Source organism: Melitaea cinxia, chromosome 2 (genome assembly GCF_905220565.1).
Source record: "Melitaea cinxia chromosome 2, ilMelCinx1.1, whole genome shotgun sequence".
Taxonomy (NCBI): domain Eukaryota; kingdom Metazoa; phylum Arthropoda; class Insecta; order Lepidoptera; family Nymphalidae; genus Melitaea; species Melitaea cinxia.
Genome location: NC_059395.1, coordinates 20,043,799 through 20,060,479, shown reverse-complemented (window position 1 = coordinate 20,060,479; position 16,681 = coordinate 20,043,799). Strand labels below are relative to the sequence as shown.

Below are 16,681 nucleotides of genomic sequence, written 5' to 3'. Positions count from 1 at the left end.
AATGTTTAAGTTAATTGAGGTACCTTACTGAGGTAGGGCACAGCAGGAATTTCCTGCTCAAAACATGGAGCAGCCCGACTGGGGTAGTACCTCGACCTTACAGAAGACCACAGCTAAATAATACTGTTTTCAAGCAGTATTGTGTTCCTGTTGGTGAGTAAGGTGACCAGAGCTCCTGGGGGGATTGGGGATTGGGTCGGCAACGCGCTTGCGATGCTTCTGGTGTTGCAGGTGTCTATAAGCTACGGTAATCGCTTACCATCAGGTGAGCCGTACGCTTGTTTGCCGACCTAGTGACATAAAAAAAAATAAAAAAATTTATATAAATTGAGTAATCGAAATCATAATTAATAGCTAAGTACGATATTCAAAACATTTTTTTTATCAATTATTCAAGCATTTTTTTTTGCAATTTATAGTTTACAGGGGGTAAACCGATCGTAACGTTCGGTGTAATCGATCGTACGTAACGCGCGCGTGTCCGCAGGTGTCGAACGGCGTGAACGTGACGGTGGTGGAGTTCTTCCCGCTGGCGGAGGCGGCGGGCGGCGCGGCGCCGCGCGTGCCGCCGCCCTTCGGCGCCGTGACGCTGGACCCGCTGGGCGTGCTGCGCGGCGTGGTGTCGGACGACGCGTGCGCCTCGCGGCCCTGCCTCAACAACGCCAGCTGCGCGCTCACGTGGAACGACTACGCGTGCGCCTGCCCGCGCGGCTACAAGGGCAAGCAGTGCTCCGACGTGGAGTTCTGTCAGCTGCAGGACTGCCCGCTGGGCTCGCACTGCCGCAACCTGGACCGCGGCTACGAGTGCGTCGCCAACGCCACGTTCGACGGCGCGAGCACGGCGCTGCGCTACCGCCTGCGGCTGCCGCGCGCCGCGCCGCTGCGCCTGGAGCCGCCCAACGCGCTCACGCTCACCTACCGGTACTCACCTTACTTTCTACTGTTTACGCGAACTTCACTTGTTATCAGCAAACATTTTTTTCGGATTTTATCGTGGTTAAAAAGATTAGTAAACCGTGATAAAACCCGAAACTCCCGCACTTAACATTGCGTAACCCCGGGCGGCAGGAGCAAGGTGGGCGGCACGCTGTTCCGGGCGGAGGAGGGCGCCAGCCTGTTCAGCGTGGGGCTGTACCAGGGACAAGTGGGAGTGCAGTGGCGCCTGGGCGCGCAGCCGGCGCAGTGGCGCCAGCGCCGCATGCGCACGCGCCGCCCGCCCGAAAACTGGGTCACGCTGCGTCTCACCTTCGCGGACGGGCACATCCGTGGTACGTGCCTCGATCTACTGCTACGCTATCACGATATAATTCTGTTAAAATATTCGACTTTCGATTTTTGTGCACATTCTATGACACGCAAGAAGCGGTACGTAAAGAAGTTGTAGATAATTCGAGTGGTCCTTGTGGCAGGCTCGTTCGTGGAGGCGGATGGACGCGAGGAGGAGGGGCTGTCGGACACCATCGACGTGGAAGCGTGGCAGCGATTGGTCACCGAGGGTCTCATCACGCTGGGCGGCGTACACCCCGCCCCCGTCCCCGCTTCGTCCACCGCACCCGCCTACACTACCACCACCATTACCGTAAGTGTCATCTATTAAACTTAACCATCTCGAAAAAAACTATACTTTATTAAATGTGGGATGTAATTCCCTTTGTTATGTGTTGTAAAATTATTAGAGACCAATTTGAAAATTAATAAAAATTGATTATAGTACAAAGGAAATAAAAATTGTTCCGTAGGTTTTAATTACACCTTAAATACATCCGAAAGATTAATTTATACTTGAATAAAAATTAAGTAATTATATTTAAACTTATTTCATTTAGCAGATGGAGAACTCGACGGACCCGAGTACGTTCGAATATTCAGAAGGAGACGAACTTATCGATGTGAATCTGGCCGGAGAATATTTTAAGGTAGAGTACTCCTTCGAATGTAAAAAATGGATAAAGTTTATCAGTATAATAATAGTGAGCGCAACTCGCGCGTTCGCCCTACAGGGCTGCCTGGGCGCCGTGCACGTGGGCTCGCTGCTGCTGCCGTTCTTCACGGAGGAGCAGCTGTTCGTGGGCTCGGCCGCCGCGCTGCTGGCCGCGCAGCCGCACTACGCGCTGCAGTGAGTGGCGTCACCTCACCTCGGACACAGCGAGTCGCGCCCGTGTCTCACGCTCTCGTGCGCAGGTCGGGCGCGCCGTGGGGCGCGGCGGCCGGCGTGGGCTGCGTGCTGTGCGTGGAGGCGCAGTGCGTGCGCGGCGCGTGCGCGGACGTGCGCAACTCGTACGCCTGCGCCTGCCCGCCCGGCTACGCGGGCGACTACTGCGAGACCGACGTCGACGAGTGCGAGGACCACCGCTGCCAGAACGGCGCCACGTGCCGCGACGAGGTCGCCAAGTACGTCTGCGAGTGTCCCGACGGCTTCGACGGCGAGTTGTGAGTGGCGAGCGTTCGCGTTTACGTGCTCTTTTATGATTAATATTAAATTGATTATTAGGTAAATTTTTTTCTTTTAAACTGTTTAATTAGTTGATGAATTTTAAATATAAGATATCAGAGTATAAATAATAATATATTCTATTTTTCATTACTACAATAAATCTCGAAACGGCTTTATAGAAGCCGATAGAAGGGATAACACAGTTCCACTACTAATTTGGAACTTAAAAAGCCGACCGAAGACGTGCAGCAGCGTCTTCGATGCGACAAAGCTAGCCCCGCGGTCACCGACCCGCCTGCCCAGCGTGGTATGGGCAACACACATGAAATCACGCTATTTTTGGCGCGAATTCGTGGAGGCCCATGTCTAGCAGTGGCACAGCGCAGGTGACAATCGGGACGGCCTCGTTGCAGCTGCGAGCGCGACATCGACGAGTGCGAGTCCGGCCCGTGCGCCAACGGCGGCTCGTGCGAGGACCTGGCGGGCGCGTTCCGCTGCCGCTGCGCGCCCGAGTGGAGCGGCGCCCGCTGCGAGCGCGCGCGCACGTGCGCGCACCGGCCCTGCGCGCCGCGCGCCGTCTGCCGCGACCGGCCCGGTCAGTACCGTATAAGTGTGTTCGTTGCGATTGAAACCGTGCCTCGTAAATACGTACCGGTCAGATGGCGCAGTGTGCGGTGATCCCGCTCACTGCTCCGAGGACTGCGGGTTCATTTCCCATTCCGAGTCTGATTGTAGTATAAATATTTTTTTTATATGCGTACTATTTATATATAAGTATCGAAAACAAAAAATAGCTATATTAGTCAGCAATGCGAACATTAATTTATTGTATTAAGTGTATGTTAAAAATATTTATATATGTATACTAATTCGTAACGTATTACTCGATGTTTCCGTAGATCTCGTGAACGGGAACAATTACACGTGCGAGTGTCCGGAGGACTTCAGAGGCGTCCACTGCGAGCTGGCCTTCTGTGAGGTCGAGCCGTGCGTGCACGGGCACTGCGACGTGGATGCAGACGTGAGCACCCGTTTCTCGTGTTGTAAAATCATTTATTTCGATGCGCAGTTTAGTTGTGAAATGAGCTAAATACTACTGCAGTCCAATTTATCCAATTCAAAATTTGTGTTCTTTTTCTTCTTCTTTAAAGACTATGGCTCCATCAGCTTTTCGCCGATGATTTTGCCAATGACAAGTGCTTAAGTGGATTAATGTCCGAAAACAGGGTCCGATTTTGACAGTACAATAGTGGGTTAAGCCGCTTAAGCAAAAATTTGTGTTGTTTATAGACCTAATGCAGTGTCAGTAAAAGTAGCACAAAATTAGTTTAAGCATTTTCAGTGAGAAATTTTTTATGTTAAATGCTTAATATTTCACTCTGACATTTTTGAAAAAGTGGAGCTAGATCGACATTTGAGTAGTGATGATATAGCTGAAGATCTGAGAATTATATGATAGAAAATAGTTTTGAGCAATTTAAAAAGGCTAGCTATACAAAAAAGCTCGATATATGTACGGTAAGACTACCGACAGTGCAGCGTTGTGGTCAGTAAGGTGATCGGATCTCCTGGGGAGGGATCGGGGGTAGGGTCGGCAACGCGCTTGCGATGCTGCCGCCACTTACTGCCCGAGTTCATTGTCCGAGCCGTGTGTCCGAGCCGTGTGTCCGAGCCGTGTGTGCGCAGCCGCCGGCGTGCGCGTGCGCGGCGGGCTGGAGCGGGCGCGCGTGCGACGCGCCGGTGGACGAGTGCGCCGGCGCCGCGTGCCTGCACGGCGGCCGCTGCGAGCCGCGCCGCCCGCCGCTCTGCGTGTGCCCGCCAGGTGACCGCTAGTTATTGTTGGTGCGGTTTGTCCGAGCCGTGTGTGCGCAGCCGCCGGCGTGCGCGTGCGCGGCGGGCTGGAGCGGGCGCGCGTGCGACGCGCCGGTGGACGAGTGCGCCGGCGCCGCGTGCCTGCACGGCGGCCGCTGCGAGCCGCGCCGCCCGCCGCTCTGCGTGTGCCCGCCAGGTGACCACTAGTTATTGTTGGTGCGGTTTATCGATTGCTTCGTCCTTTACGAGCATTGCATACTGTAAGGAAACGACTTTTTCGGAAACATAAAGTTTCAAGTTCATTTATAATTAGTGAAATTCGCATTGCATACTTAAAATCATTCAAATTAAAAAAAAAATCGTCGTATCGTTATCGGACGCCTTTGTATTGAACATTAAATGCTTTCAAAGACAAATGTAATTGAGTATCGAACTGCTTCGTTTGCAATTAAGCGATTTAATTGCAGTTCGGTCGCTCTTTTGCAATAAATCATAACTAATGATTTGTATTTTGTACCAGTTTTAATAAATAGACTTCAAAAAAAAGAAAAAAAAAAGAAAAAGTTACAGAAATATCTTGATAACGAACTAAAAAGTTTAATACACATTTTATTCGTAAAAAAAATCGCACACAATTAGCCTTTGCCTAGCCTTGCGCAAAAATTGAATGATAAAGAAATAACTGAAATAGAAGCTTGTATGCAAGATAATGGATGCATGAATATGTAAAGTTGTAGAAAATTTATTTAACTCAAAATCATTACCGCTTTATTCTTCTTCTTCTTAACATGACTTTCAATAGTGCCAAATGAGCACAGATGATTTCGCTAATGTCACGTAGAATGGAGAAAACACGAAGGAGATTGATCGGTGCGGTCGAGATTACAAACCGCTTTATTCATAAAATAAATAAATAAATATATATATATTTGACAAGTTCAATGACAGAATAAAACGTTGTTTTTATTTATAAAATATAATAATTTAAAGTGATTATGACATTTCAAATAAATTACAAAAATGCCCAGACCACTTGTAGAATTAACCTGAAGTAAAAGTTTGTGTAAAACTTGAGAGTCTCTCTTTGATATTAAAATATACTTTTTTAATCTATAATTACCTAAAGAAGAGACTAAAATTAATTAAAAATTTGTATTTAGTTCTACCAAACCAATTAAAAATGCAGGCCATACAAAAAAAAAACAGGCACCTTTTTGTCAATGTAATCAATAATGTTTTCTAATGTTGAATTTTACTCATTATAATGAAGCAACTTTTTCGGATTTTATTGCCGTTAATAAGGTTTTTTACATGACCATGGGTGCTGTAAAGTACCCCAAATGTCGGGCGAAAAGCGAGCGAAGTCGCGGGCAATAGCTTTTAGTTTATAAAACTTTTGTTTTGCTGATTAACTATTTAAAACAAAAAGGAAATATAAAAATGCATAAATACTCCTCCAAAATGTTTAAATACGTATGACTATTATTATTAAACTTGATTACATTACGTACGACGCGATGTTTCCGAACCTTATCAGTCCATGAACGCTCTATCGAAAACAATCTACTTCTGAAGATAACGGTTGATAACGTTTCAGCGACTCTCAAACTTTCACATTTTCTTTTACGTCTGCATCGATTATTGTGACAACAATTTATTTTATGCAAACACAATTTTAAATGGCAAATCACATCACTGAATCGTCATCTGAATTGCAATGCTTTTTTTCATAGCTTAGTGTCTGAGAAGTAAAACTAAAGAAATAAGACTTATTTAAATCTATCTTATTATTTATTCGTGTAGATAAAAAAAGTAATATAAAATAAAAAATAGTTACCGTAACTAGCTTAATTTACATGAAACAGCATACTTTTTTAAAGACAAGTCTGAAGATACAGTGCAATAAGATTTAAAAAACATAATATTTTTATGACACCGTAATGATCTCAACGCATGACTAATTATACGAGGAGCAACTCATCGATTGAATTAATGTGACGCGCTTCCTTACGCGACATTGATAACACGGTGAGGAAACTAGCAAACAATTGCACTTTGTGAATCACTGGCCTCGCGCGGAGGTTGTCCGTCGGCGCTCCAATAAAAAAATGTAGTAATTTACTTGTCCGAGTTCAATTAATGAAAATATCGCTTGTAGTGGCCGATTCGCGGTCATTTAGTGAAAAATGTGTGTGACAGTGTGATGTGCGCAAGATGATCTATTTTCGGACTCGTACGTGGAAAGTGTTGGTCGTCGCGCTGTGTGTGCTGGGTACGGATCCTGTAGTGCTGTATCGATCGATGATCGCTGTCAGTAATCGATGTGAATGTACATCGAGGACGGTCGCAGTCGATTCAATGTCACGATGGTTTTTAATTTCCTTACAGATTTCGTTATATGCGAATGGTTCACAATGTTGAAAATTATTGCTAATGTAACTCGGTTGTCTTTGATGTCTTGTAATATGTATCGGATACTAATTATTCGAATTTATTAAATTTTAAAATGAAAACTATCTCTTTGGCATCATTATTTTTTTTTAAAGAAAAGGTAGAATTGAAAAAAAAACGAGTAACATTTATTTAATGTCATAGTACAAAATATTTTGATTTCGGTATGTAAATATGATTCCTGTTGTTAAAATAAGTAACATAATATTTAATGATTTCGAGGTGAATTTTTTACGATGTTGTGTGAAGTCGTGTTCGTATTACATCTATGTGACGGACACTGAAAATAAATTTCATTTGGGAACTTTATAGTGAAAATGATGTTAATATTGTAATCGATCATTCCGCAGAGTGGCGCGGCGCGCGCTGCGAAGAGGACGTGGACGAGTGCGCCGAGGGCCGCGTGAGCTGCGGGCCCGGCCGCTGCCGCAACCTGCCCGGCGGCTACGAGTGAGTGTCCCGCGCCGCCCCGCCCGCCCCCGCCCCACCCCCCACTCGCTGACGGTGCCGCGCTCCGCAGGTGCGAGTGCCCGGCCGGGCTCTGCGGCGACGGCTGCGCGCTGCCCGACCCCTGCAACGGCTCCGAGCCCGCCGCCGACGCGCACGGCCCGTGCCGGAACGGAGCCCGCTGCGAGCCGCGCTGCGGCGCGCTCGTCGACTACGACTGCGCGTGCGCCGAGGGCTGGGCCGGCAAGAACTGCTCGTCGGCCGCCGCGCCCGTGCAGGCGGGCGGCGGCGCCGACGCGGCCACCGTGGCGCTGGCCGTGGGCGGCGCGCTGCTGGCGCTGCTGCTGGCCGGCGGCGCGCTGGCGGCGCTGGCGGCGCAGGCGCGGCGCAAGCGCGCCACGCGCGGGACCTACTCGCCCTCCGGCCAGGAGTACTGCAACCCGCGCGCCGAGATGATCACGCACGCGCTCAAGCCGCCGCCCGAGGAGCGCCTCATATAGCGCGTGCGGTCCCGCTGGCTGGCTGCGGCGTGTACTCCTCGCGAGATACGATCGCTGAAGACCCCCGAGCGACGAGCCGACCGCTTCGTGTTCTCTGGCGTGTTCGGCTCCCGAAACTATCGATATTTTTAAATCAACTTACCCGTTGTCACTAAAATAACTAATAAAATGTAATTAGTTTCTGTAAAAAGACTTAGGTATTATGAAATGTCTAGTAAGTATCGGTACTTTTATCCAAATTTAAACCGATCACTAATCGATATGTAAGATGTAATATCCCGATACTGTATCGACCGGTGCGTCGCGGCGCCACGTCGCGAACCTCACCTCATTGTACATACGGCCCGCGACCGCCCACGAGTATTGTATATTAAGTGTAACCTAGGCTAAGACGAACGGAAAGCGTGCAAGATTCTAAATTAGTCGATAGTGAAGACGCCGCCGCCCGCCCGGAGTCCGGCGCCCCGGCCCGCACCAGCGCCGCCGCGGGCCGCCGGACGGCGGCGGGGCGTCCGTGCCTTAACCACAAGTCTGTATATTGAGGATTTTATTAATGTTAACCGTAAGCGCCCGAGCTCGGGCCCCTAGAGTAAGCCCTTATAGCGTAAGTGTACAGTTAGCGCTACTGACTCGACCGACGACGAGATGTACTTATATTTAAACCCTACACCGACACCAGTATTACCTGGATCGTTCGACGTTTTGCTCAAGTTTCTCGTTTCTGACATTCCGACTCGCTGTAGTATTTTAATGTTGTATTTATTTTCCGATGAACTTCTTACATTCCTCCCGTGTGAACGTGTCCTTATCTAAGATATTTATATTGTGATATTTTGTAACTGTACGGTCCGTGTCCGGTCGGACGGAGGAACGATTTTATAAGATTTTCTAGTGACAATTGTATTTTATCATGTATATAGCACCTCACCTATTGGTGGCACTAGGATAAGTAGTATTTATTTTTCACAATTATCCAAATGATGTTATTTTAAATTTACAGTGTAGATAATACTTTTACGACCTCAAGCTCGCTTCCTTTGTTATATTAATCGAGATCAAAGTTTATTTTAAAAGATTATATTGTAATTAATTAACTTTTTGTATTAGCAACTATTTTATGCTCACTGCAAGTTACCGTCCACGTAAAACTTAGGATGAGATTTGTGTTCGTTCGCACTCTGGTCTATTGGCGTCTATTCATTACTTCACTTCGTGACTGCAATAAAATGTTCTTGAAATTAAACTGATGTTTTATTTCTATTCTTATATTTATTTAATTTTAATAAATATAATTTTCTTATCACAAATATAGTTTCTGAAGAATTTATTTTACAATATAAGGCATTCATTAACACGTTCAATGCCACTACGATTTTCACGATGTCTTCGCGGATGCCGCATACATTTCACGTTGGACTCGCCAAGCGAGTCGCCGGCACTGCAATATAATTTGAATGGACTCGTCACGCGAGTTCACTGGCATTATGTAAGGGTAAAATTTATCTTTTGTTATTATTGTGGCCGGCTTAGTCTCCGTAACGTTTGTATCGGAAGTATAAAGTGTTTGAGGACTATTAAGTGTGTTTTAACTTAAAAACATGGCAAAAAACTCAAAGGATAAAAAAGAAGGAAAGTTTGTTTCGTAATTTAGGCAGTGATTCTCAACTTTTTATACAGTAGTTAATTTTAAGGTTATATTTTATACTAATAATATTTCTAAAAGAATTCTTTATAAACACTTATGGGATGAACTAAAGAAAAGAGTAAGGGCAAGAAACGCACCGCCGACAGGTCTAAGAGAGCTCCAAACCGCAATCAAGGAAGAATGGGACAGCATACCATACCGCAAGTGTTTGTAAAAAAAAAAATCTACAATGAAAAATCGAATGGAAGCGGTTATTCAGGCTGAGGGGGGGGGGGGGGGGCAATACCTCGTATTAACAAATCATTGTCTTCGAAAAAATATATTTTTTTTAACCTTTTATACCTGCTCAAAGTCTTACAAACCGAACTACCCAAACGAGTGAATTTGGGTAATTCTATTGTTTTGTTGCTATTGTAATGATTTCGAAGGTCAAAGCTACACATAATGGGTTTTTAGAAAACTAACAATGTGTACTTCAATTTGATTCAAGTTGTATTTGCAAACAACATTAAATTAAAAAAATACTTGCGGTCAAAATTAAAATGTAGGGGCTGTGCGATTTCTTTGCTCTCGAGTGTATTTCACTCACTCACATTTCATATCATGAAATTAAAAAAAAACTTATGTTAGTAAAAAAAAAAAATCTTTTAATTTTCTTCTAAACAAAACTTGTCCTAAATATAACAAACACGAAAAAAAGAATTATCCAATTTCATATTAGATTTACAGTGAACGCCACATCAACCCACTCAAAATCAAACATAAAACCATATCCGTTAATAAAACCATAATTTATCTGTTATTTAGATGTTTGTGATGCTTTCATTCTGTTTTAGGTTCATATTATAAGTAGTATCCAAGCTATTAATTTGACGACGTTAAAGTTTGAGAATCTGCGGCATTGAACTCGCCTAGCGAGTTCATGGCATTGCAGAATATATTTTTTTCTTTCAAATGTAAAAATGTTCTTTACATCCAGGCCACCATGTAAATGTTTAAATAATATCATATTAAGTCTACAATGTAATTTTGAACAGAATATACAGAAGCGTTTTGAAAATATTACCGAAAAACACTGAACTCGCCACGCGAGTCACCGGCACTGGAATAAAATTAACGTAAACACGCACGGCGAGTCGGTGGCACTGAACGTGTTAAATTGTATGATATTATACCGCGCGCACTGCAATAGTAAAATCGCGCACTCGGGCCGGCCGGCATTTCATTTGTGTCCCGTCTTTGCAACAGTAAAAATGCTGGCACCTGCATCTCCAATGGAGTCTTCATCTCCAAACAACACAAAGATAGACGTGGAACATTTGATAATCACAGTACAAGAAAGACCACCCTTGTGGAATAAACATTCCAAATAATATAGTGATAGAAAGTGTTACTCAGGTTTACGTGCAGTTGCCTAAAGAAACACCGGCTACAAATATTTCTTTCCGAATTTGATGTCTATACTTGTTGGTCTGTGCTCATCATACCTCGAAAAGCACATTAAGCCGTCGGTCCCGGTTGTGATCATAAATAGCTGATAGAGATCGTTACTCATAGTAGGGAACATATCCGCAACTCGCAGTGGAGCAGCGTTATGGATTAAGTTCCAATTCTTCTCCTAGATGAAGAGGCCCATGCCCAGCAGTGGGATATTACAGGCTGATGGAATGGATAACGTTGATACGTTATTCATTCCGTATAAAACAATACCCATTATATTCTGGCAAAGCTTTTTTTAGGTCACCCGTTCCATAAATTTATCGAATAAAAGGAAAATATCCGAAACATATTTCGACTGACCTTTTTGGAACGAAGTTCCTTACGGCAGGCTTGACATTTGGTTGGGCGACCGAACTGCAAAAAATGTGATACTAAAACCGTAAGAAAAATATATAACGGAAGTGACAATATCAGTCACACGACTGTATAATATGACGTTTGTAAAACTAAAATATTTACTAGTAAACTTTTTTTTAATTATTTATGTAATTTAATACTGTCGACAAAAATAAAAAAAGACATGTTTTTTTATTTAACTTAATAGTTTGATTTATTATTTTGTTTGATTTATTTTATTTTATGGTATTTATTATTTTCTAAAATACAAAATTTCCTAAATACTTTTATGTACTTAATAAAAACCAATCAACAAAATTAAAAAAAAAAAATCAAGAACTAGAAAATATATATAAAATTCAACATTATTTTTTCAAATTGTGTTGCTTCTATAGGTACTATCCGAAGGAACTTCGTTCCTACCTGGTGTCCCATGACACCACATAACTTTATTTATGTACAAATCGTCGTATCTACTTACGCTCCTCGCAGAATGCCGCTCCAGGCCGCGATCCTAATACGTCTATGAATGAAGCCCTTTTAAGTCCAGTTTCATCTATAACGTTCATGTTGCATGCAAACATTGAGATTCGGCTCAACCGGAGCTTCGATCTTGCACAAATCTAAGTCTAGGAAGCAGCCCAACTAGGAACTTTGACCTGCTTTTATACTTCTACTTTCATTCGTGTTCTGCGTTAACATGATTCTAGGTTTGTTTCATGTCAAATGTAATAAGGATCACAACACTGATTGGTTGTTAAATTTTAAGCTATTAGCAGATAATATAAATTTCGCGGGAAGATAGAAAAGATAATTGAAAAAGCGCGGCAAGATGGCTCATGGCTGTATTTTGTACGTTCTGTATTTTATTTTTTGGTGCTTTTAAGAATTGAATTCTAATATAAGTATTTTATTCTGTGCGTAAATAAATTTCGTTTTAGTTTTTTTTTTAATACTCGCATAGAAAAAAATCATGTTTTACTATTTATATCTAGTTATTTAATTATTTATTTCGTGTTATATATTTTTTCTTTGTGTGTTTTATTATGAGTGTGTCTTAACCATAAATATTTTTTCGCATCACATACATAAATTTAACTTATACTTTTGTAAAACACGTAAAAGGAAAATAAATGATATAATTTTTTGGAATAAATCAGTAACCAGGGGTCAAATAGGATAGGTCAGTTGACAATGATGTAACAAAACGATTATAAGTAATAGTTTTAAATTGTAGATATATTTTATCATTCAGAGGTAGTACTTTCTAGTAGTCTAAACTTCGAAGGGACACATCATTAACGTTTTATATACGTACGCACAGTGTATATACATTGATCAAACATCTTTGTTTGTATTACGCAACGCTATATTTCAATATATTTTTGTATTTCAGTAACGTCATTATTAATCACTAGCTGTGCACCGCGGTTTCACCCGCGTTAATTTGAGGAAAGTAGTTGCCTATAACCTTCATGACTATATCCTCTATATCTTCTAATGATTGTCCCATAAAAAAATTCAATACAATTATCTAAACAAAAAGAATTTGATCGAAAAAAATTGTCGTATTTAACAAAAAATGTTTGGGTATTTCATATCTATCTGGGCGTTAGGTACTCGGACTCGGTAAATATGGTTTTTCCCGCGTAAAATCCCGATTTAGCGGAAATTTCGGGATAAAAAGGAGCCCATAAAAATCGATTCAGCCGCTCCGAAGATAAGCCAACAGAAAGACAGACAGATAGACAAAAATTGGAGACTACGGTACGGTACGTGAAATGATGATTATAATAATAATAGTAACTACGAAAATGAAAAGAACGGATCGTCAGAGAATGTATCGCAGTGTGGCATGCAAAAGGTGCATTTCAAGACATGTGCAATAAATAGGATTTGGTCCTAAATACAGCTCGACATTTCGAAATAGATAATATCGTGGCTCTGCGACTTGTCAAATCAAAGGGTTTGTCGGTGCACACAGTTTTTCATGTAAAGCTAGAACGTCAAGTTTGAATTTACCATCTAATGACCAGGAAATACAGGCACCACGCTAGTAAAAACCCGTATTCTTTAAGTAGCTCCAAACACCTGTCTAATTTTTTTATTAGGTATAGCTTCTGCGCGCGACTTCGTCCGCGTGGAACAGAGGCGCGCGCAATACTTGATCATTATTTTGCTGCGATATTATCTTAAAACTGCGATATCTCCTGAGACTCATTGAAATCGAATTATGTAAAGGCTATTTTCTTTTAAATTAACACTTGAATACTTGTGATGAATAACGTATTTATTTAGATAAAGATTAATATCGTGTTTATAAAAACATCTTCGCAAATAATGTATTATTTTAGAACAAACTTGGTTAGCATAAAAAAGGTTATAGTGAGCCAACCTTAAAAGATAGATATATGCTGTCGCGGACTTTTTAAAGAACTTTTTAAGAAAATCAATTCAGTCATACATGATTTTTGCGAAACTGTAACTGTTTTCACAGCGCACGCAGCGGAAGCTCTCAAAAGGAAAAAAGAACCCCCGATTTTGAAACATTCTGCATTGGTGCTCCGCTCCTTTTGGTCTTAGCGTGATGATATATAGCCTATAACCTTCCTCGATAAATGGGCTATCTAACACTAAAATAATTTTTCAAATCGGACCAGTAGTTTCTGAGATTAGCGCGTTCAAACAAACAAACTCTTCAGCTTTATAATATAAGTATAGATTTATTAAGACCACCAATTCCTTCATTTTGCCACATATTGTGATTTTTTGACTTACACATAAATAAAATGTATTTAAATGTACTAATACAGTTTTCAATTAAATAATGTAGTAAATATTTTTTTCTTTGTCATTTTAGTATAGATTTGGTTGTAGTATACAATACTAACAACGCGTTGGCGCAACGGTCACAGCACTGGTTAGTGACTATTGCACTGGCGGTTACGGGTTCGATACTCGTACATGACAAACATTTGTATTGGCCATACAAATGTTTGCCGTGTTCTGGGTGTTTGTGCAGTCTTTGTGGGTCTCACCACCGTGCCTCGGAGAGCACGTTAAGCCGTCGGTCCCGGTTGTTATCATTTAAATTCACGCAACATTGATTAAGCTCTGATCCTTTTCCTACATTGGAAAAGAGGCCTACGCCCAGCAGTTTGACATTACAGGCTGAAGCGAACATAGTAGTCAAGTTTCTTTGTAAATTTCTAAAATAAATATTGTTATAATAGTAGGATAACTTCAAAGCTTTGTAGGATCCAAAAATATTGCAATTAAAAATATAGTAGGTATTAATTAAATGATAGAAATCTTTCATATAATTTCGCTAAAGTAATATCCATGGAGCTACTTATTGCCTATTCCGTATTAATTAAAAAGAAAATATTTATTTATAATGGTAAAGTAGTAAAGAAAAAATAATACAACAAGATAGTTCTAAACACGTCCTTTATTCAAATACTGTACAGGCTGTATTACAAGACAATATGATACAATAACAAGGCGCGCACGCCATCACACTTTCTGCGCAATTATTTATTACGAGCGCCGGCGCCGGCCGCGCGGCGACGCCGACGTCACTGTTAACGGCAAGCCACGCTTAAGCTTTAACATACAGGAATGACTTAGATGAACCTCTCCGCACGGCGCGTGCCCGCTCTCGGCACGTATCTTCCACCCGTGTGGACGAGCCGTTTGGCACTTCGTTGAATATTTACAAAATTTCACTTATAAAAACGGAAAACTGGATGGACTCGGAAGTGTAGCGTCGCAGCGGAGGAGCCGGCGTCGAGACACCGGCGGGGCGACGGTCGATTGATAAAGTTATTAGTAAACATTTAAATTACGAGTAACACGAAAACTACGATCCCGCCGTCGGTCGCGCATCGCCTAGCACCTGTTACGTGAGCACTTCGTCGCGGTTAAATAAATAAATAGATAAAAACATGTGCGGATACGAATTTAAATATTAACTAGAGTACGGAGGACACGAAACGCACACGTCGAACTAGCGGCGACCGCAGGGCGCACTCGCGACGCACGAGACGCGAGACAGGCGAGGGGGCGGTTCAGTCCGCAGTCCACGCTCCACGCTCAGCACACCGCCGCGGTAAGCACGCGCCGTCCTGTGCGCGGGCGGGGTCAGGGCTCGCGCGGGGGCTCGCCGCCCTCCTCGATGGGCGGCGGCTACCTGCGGGAGAGGGCGGGTCAGCGGTCAGTGTCGGTCGCACCGTGTGCGAGTGCGTGTGCGAGCGCGGCGCACCTGTTGTCGTGCGGGTGCAGCACGACGCGCTGGTAGTCGCGGCGCGCGAGCTGCTGGCGCCGCCGCGAGCCCAGCTCCGCCGTGCCGTCGCGCGTGATGTACAGCTGCAGGCCCGACGCTGCATCGCGTAAATACATTCATTAATAAACGACTCGCACTCGACGGCCCCTAGGAACTCAGCACAGTAAACAATATTACATCTTATCGGATGCACGTTGAAACGTTTACATCCATAATTACAATATTGTTAGTTAACAGTTCATATAAAGCTAGCTGTACAAATTAGTAAAATTTTCCTAATAATTGATGAACAAAATGGACTAGGATATTTTTTTTTAAGGAACGATGATAAGATAAAAATAATTTTAAATGGAGTTTTAATTTTGGACAAGTTCACAAAAAAAATTATTCCTCGGAGTCGAATGAGGTTCACGTCAAATTTTCAGTTTGGGATAAATAGGAGGAATATGGACAGTATAGACTCACTCTCAGCGGCGTCGTCGACGGCGTGTTTGAGGTCGGTGGCGGCCAGCAGCTCGTCGATCAGCGAGTCGGGGTTCACGCGTGTGTTCTCCACGCGACATGACACCACGTGCTGCGGACACGTGCACTACTTATTAATAATGGCCAAATTAAGTGTCTAGTGTATCAATTACGGACCAACTTTAGTAAGAAGTATAATTTTTTTTTAAGAATGACAAAATCTTTTACCGGTAACCTATAACAAGATTATATCTTGGACTAATGGCACAGATAACAAATATAATTTTAAGAAATACTGGCTGTGTTTTTTTTACACCTAGAAAAACAATATAATATAAGAATAGTTCGTTTTGTTTTTGAGTGGCACGAGTGTTCAATACCTCCTAAATTAAGTAACATTTAAAAATTTTATAATTATTCTGAGCTTAAATTAAGTAACATTTTAAAATGTTATATTCTTAGTAGGGTTGCCAATAGTTATTTAAACCTAGGAAAAGTAGTTCTTTACTTTCTTCGAGGGTACTCAAAAAATTACTCTCAGATAACAGCAAGAACCAAGAGGCACACAAATGTTTCTTAATCGTGTTGTGGTCGCAACAAGCCTCCCCTCACCTGGTCGTCGGCGGGCGGCGCGCGGCGCTCGTGCGCGCGCGCGCGCTCCAGCGAGCCGCTCTCGGACGCGGACGCCGTCAGCGAGCCCGACGACGGGTTCCTGCGGGGCGGGCAGGTCAGTCAGGGTGTGGGTGGGCGGCAGTACGGCGCCGAATATTGTTATTCGATTGTTAAACTCACTACTCGACTACTATGTT

At 43.0% G+C, this 16,681-nt stretch overlaps 2 protein-coding genes across 2 annotated transcripts in view; one reads left to right on the top strand and one right to left on the bottom strand.

Annotated features, from left to right (window-relative positions):
• The window catches only part of LOC123662610 (protein crumbs), an 87,286-nt gene extending 79,397 nt beyond the window's left edge, over nt 1-7,889 (top strand). Inside the window, exons 29-40 of the mRNA XM_045597430.1 lie at nt 488-921; nt 1,069-1,268; nt 1,410-1,555; nt 1,830-1,916; nt 2,001-2,116; nt 2,182-2,430; nt 2,848-3,029; nt 3,334-3,455; nt 4,121-4,243; nt 4,307-4,442; nt 7,048-7,147; nt 7,218-7,889. Of these exons, the coding sequence (XP_045453386.1) occupies nt 488-921; nt 1,069-1,268; nt 1,410-1,555; nt 1,830-1,916; nt 2,001-2,116; nt 2,182-2,430; nt 2,848-3,029; nt 3,334-3,455; nt 4,121-4,243; nt 4,307-4,442; nt 7,048-7,147; nt 7,218-7,644 (2,322 nt within the window). The 3' untranslated portion in view covers nt 7,645-7,889. The remainder of the gene's footprint in view (nt 1-487; nt 922-1,068; nt 1,269-1,409; nt 1,556-1,829; nt 1,917-2,000; nt 2,117-2,181; nt 2,431-2,847; nt 3,030-3,333; nt 3,456-4,120; nt 4,244-4,306; nt 4,443-7,047; nt 7,148-7,217) is intronic.
• A 6,669-nt stretch (nt 7,890-14,558) lies between these two features.
• LOC123662599 overlaps nt 14,559-16,681 on the bottom strand; it is a 59,951-nt gene continuing 57,828 nt past the window's right edge. Inside the window, exons 10-13 of the mRNA XM_045597422.1 lie at nt 16,485-16,584; nt 15,876-15,984; nt 15,390-15,507; nt 14,559-15,317 (exon numbers count right to left, since the gene is read on the bottom strand). Coding sequence (XP_045453378.1) covers nt 15,314-15,317; nt 15,390-15,507; nt 15,876-15,984; nt 16,485-16,584 — 331 coding nt within the window. The 3' untranslated portion in view covers nt 14,559-15,313. The remainder of the gene's footprint in view (nt 15,318-15,389; nt 15,508-15,875; nt 15,985-16,484; nt 16,585-16,681) is intronic.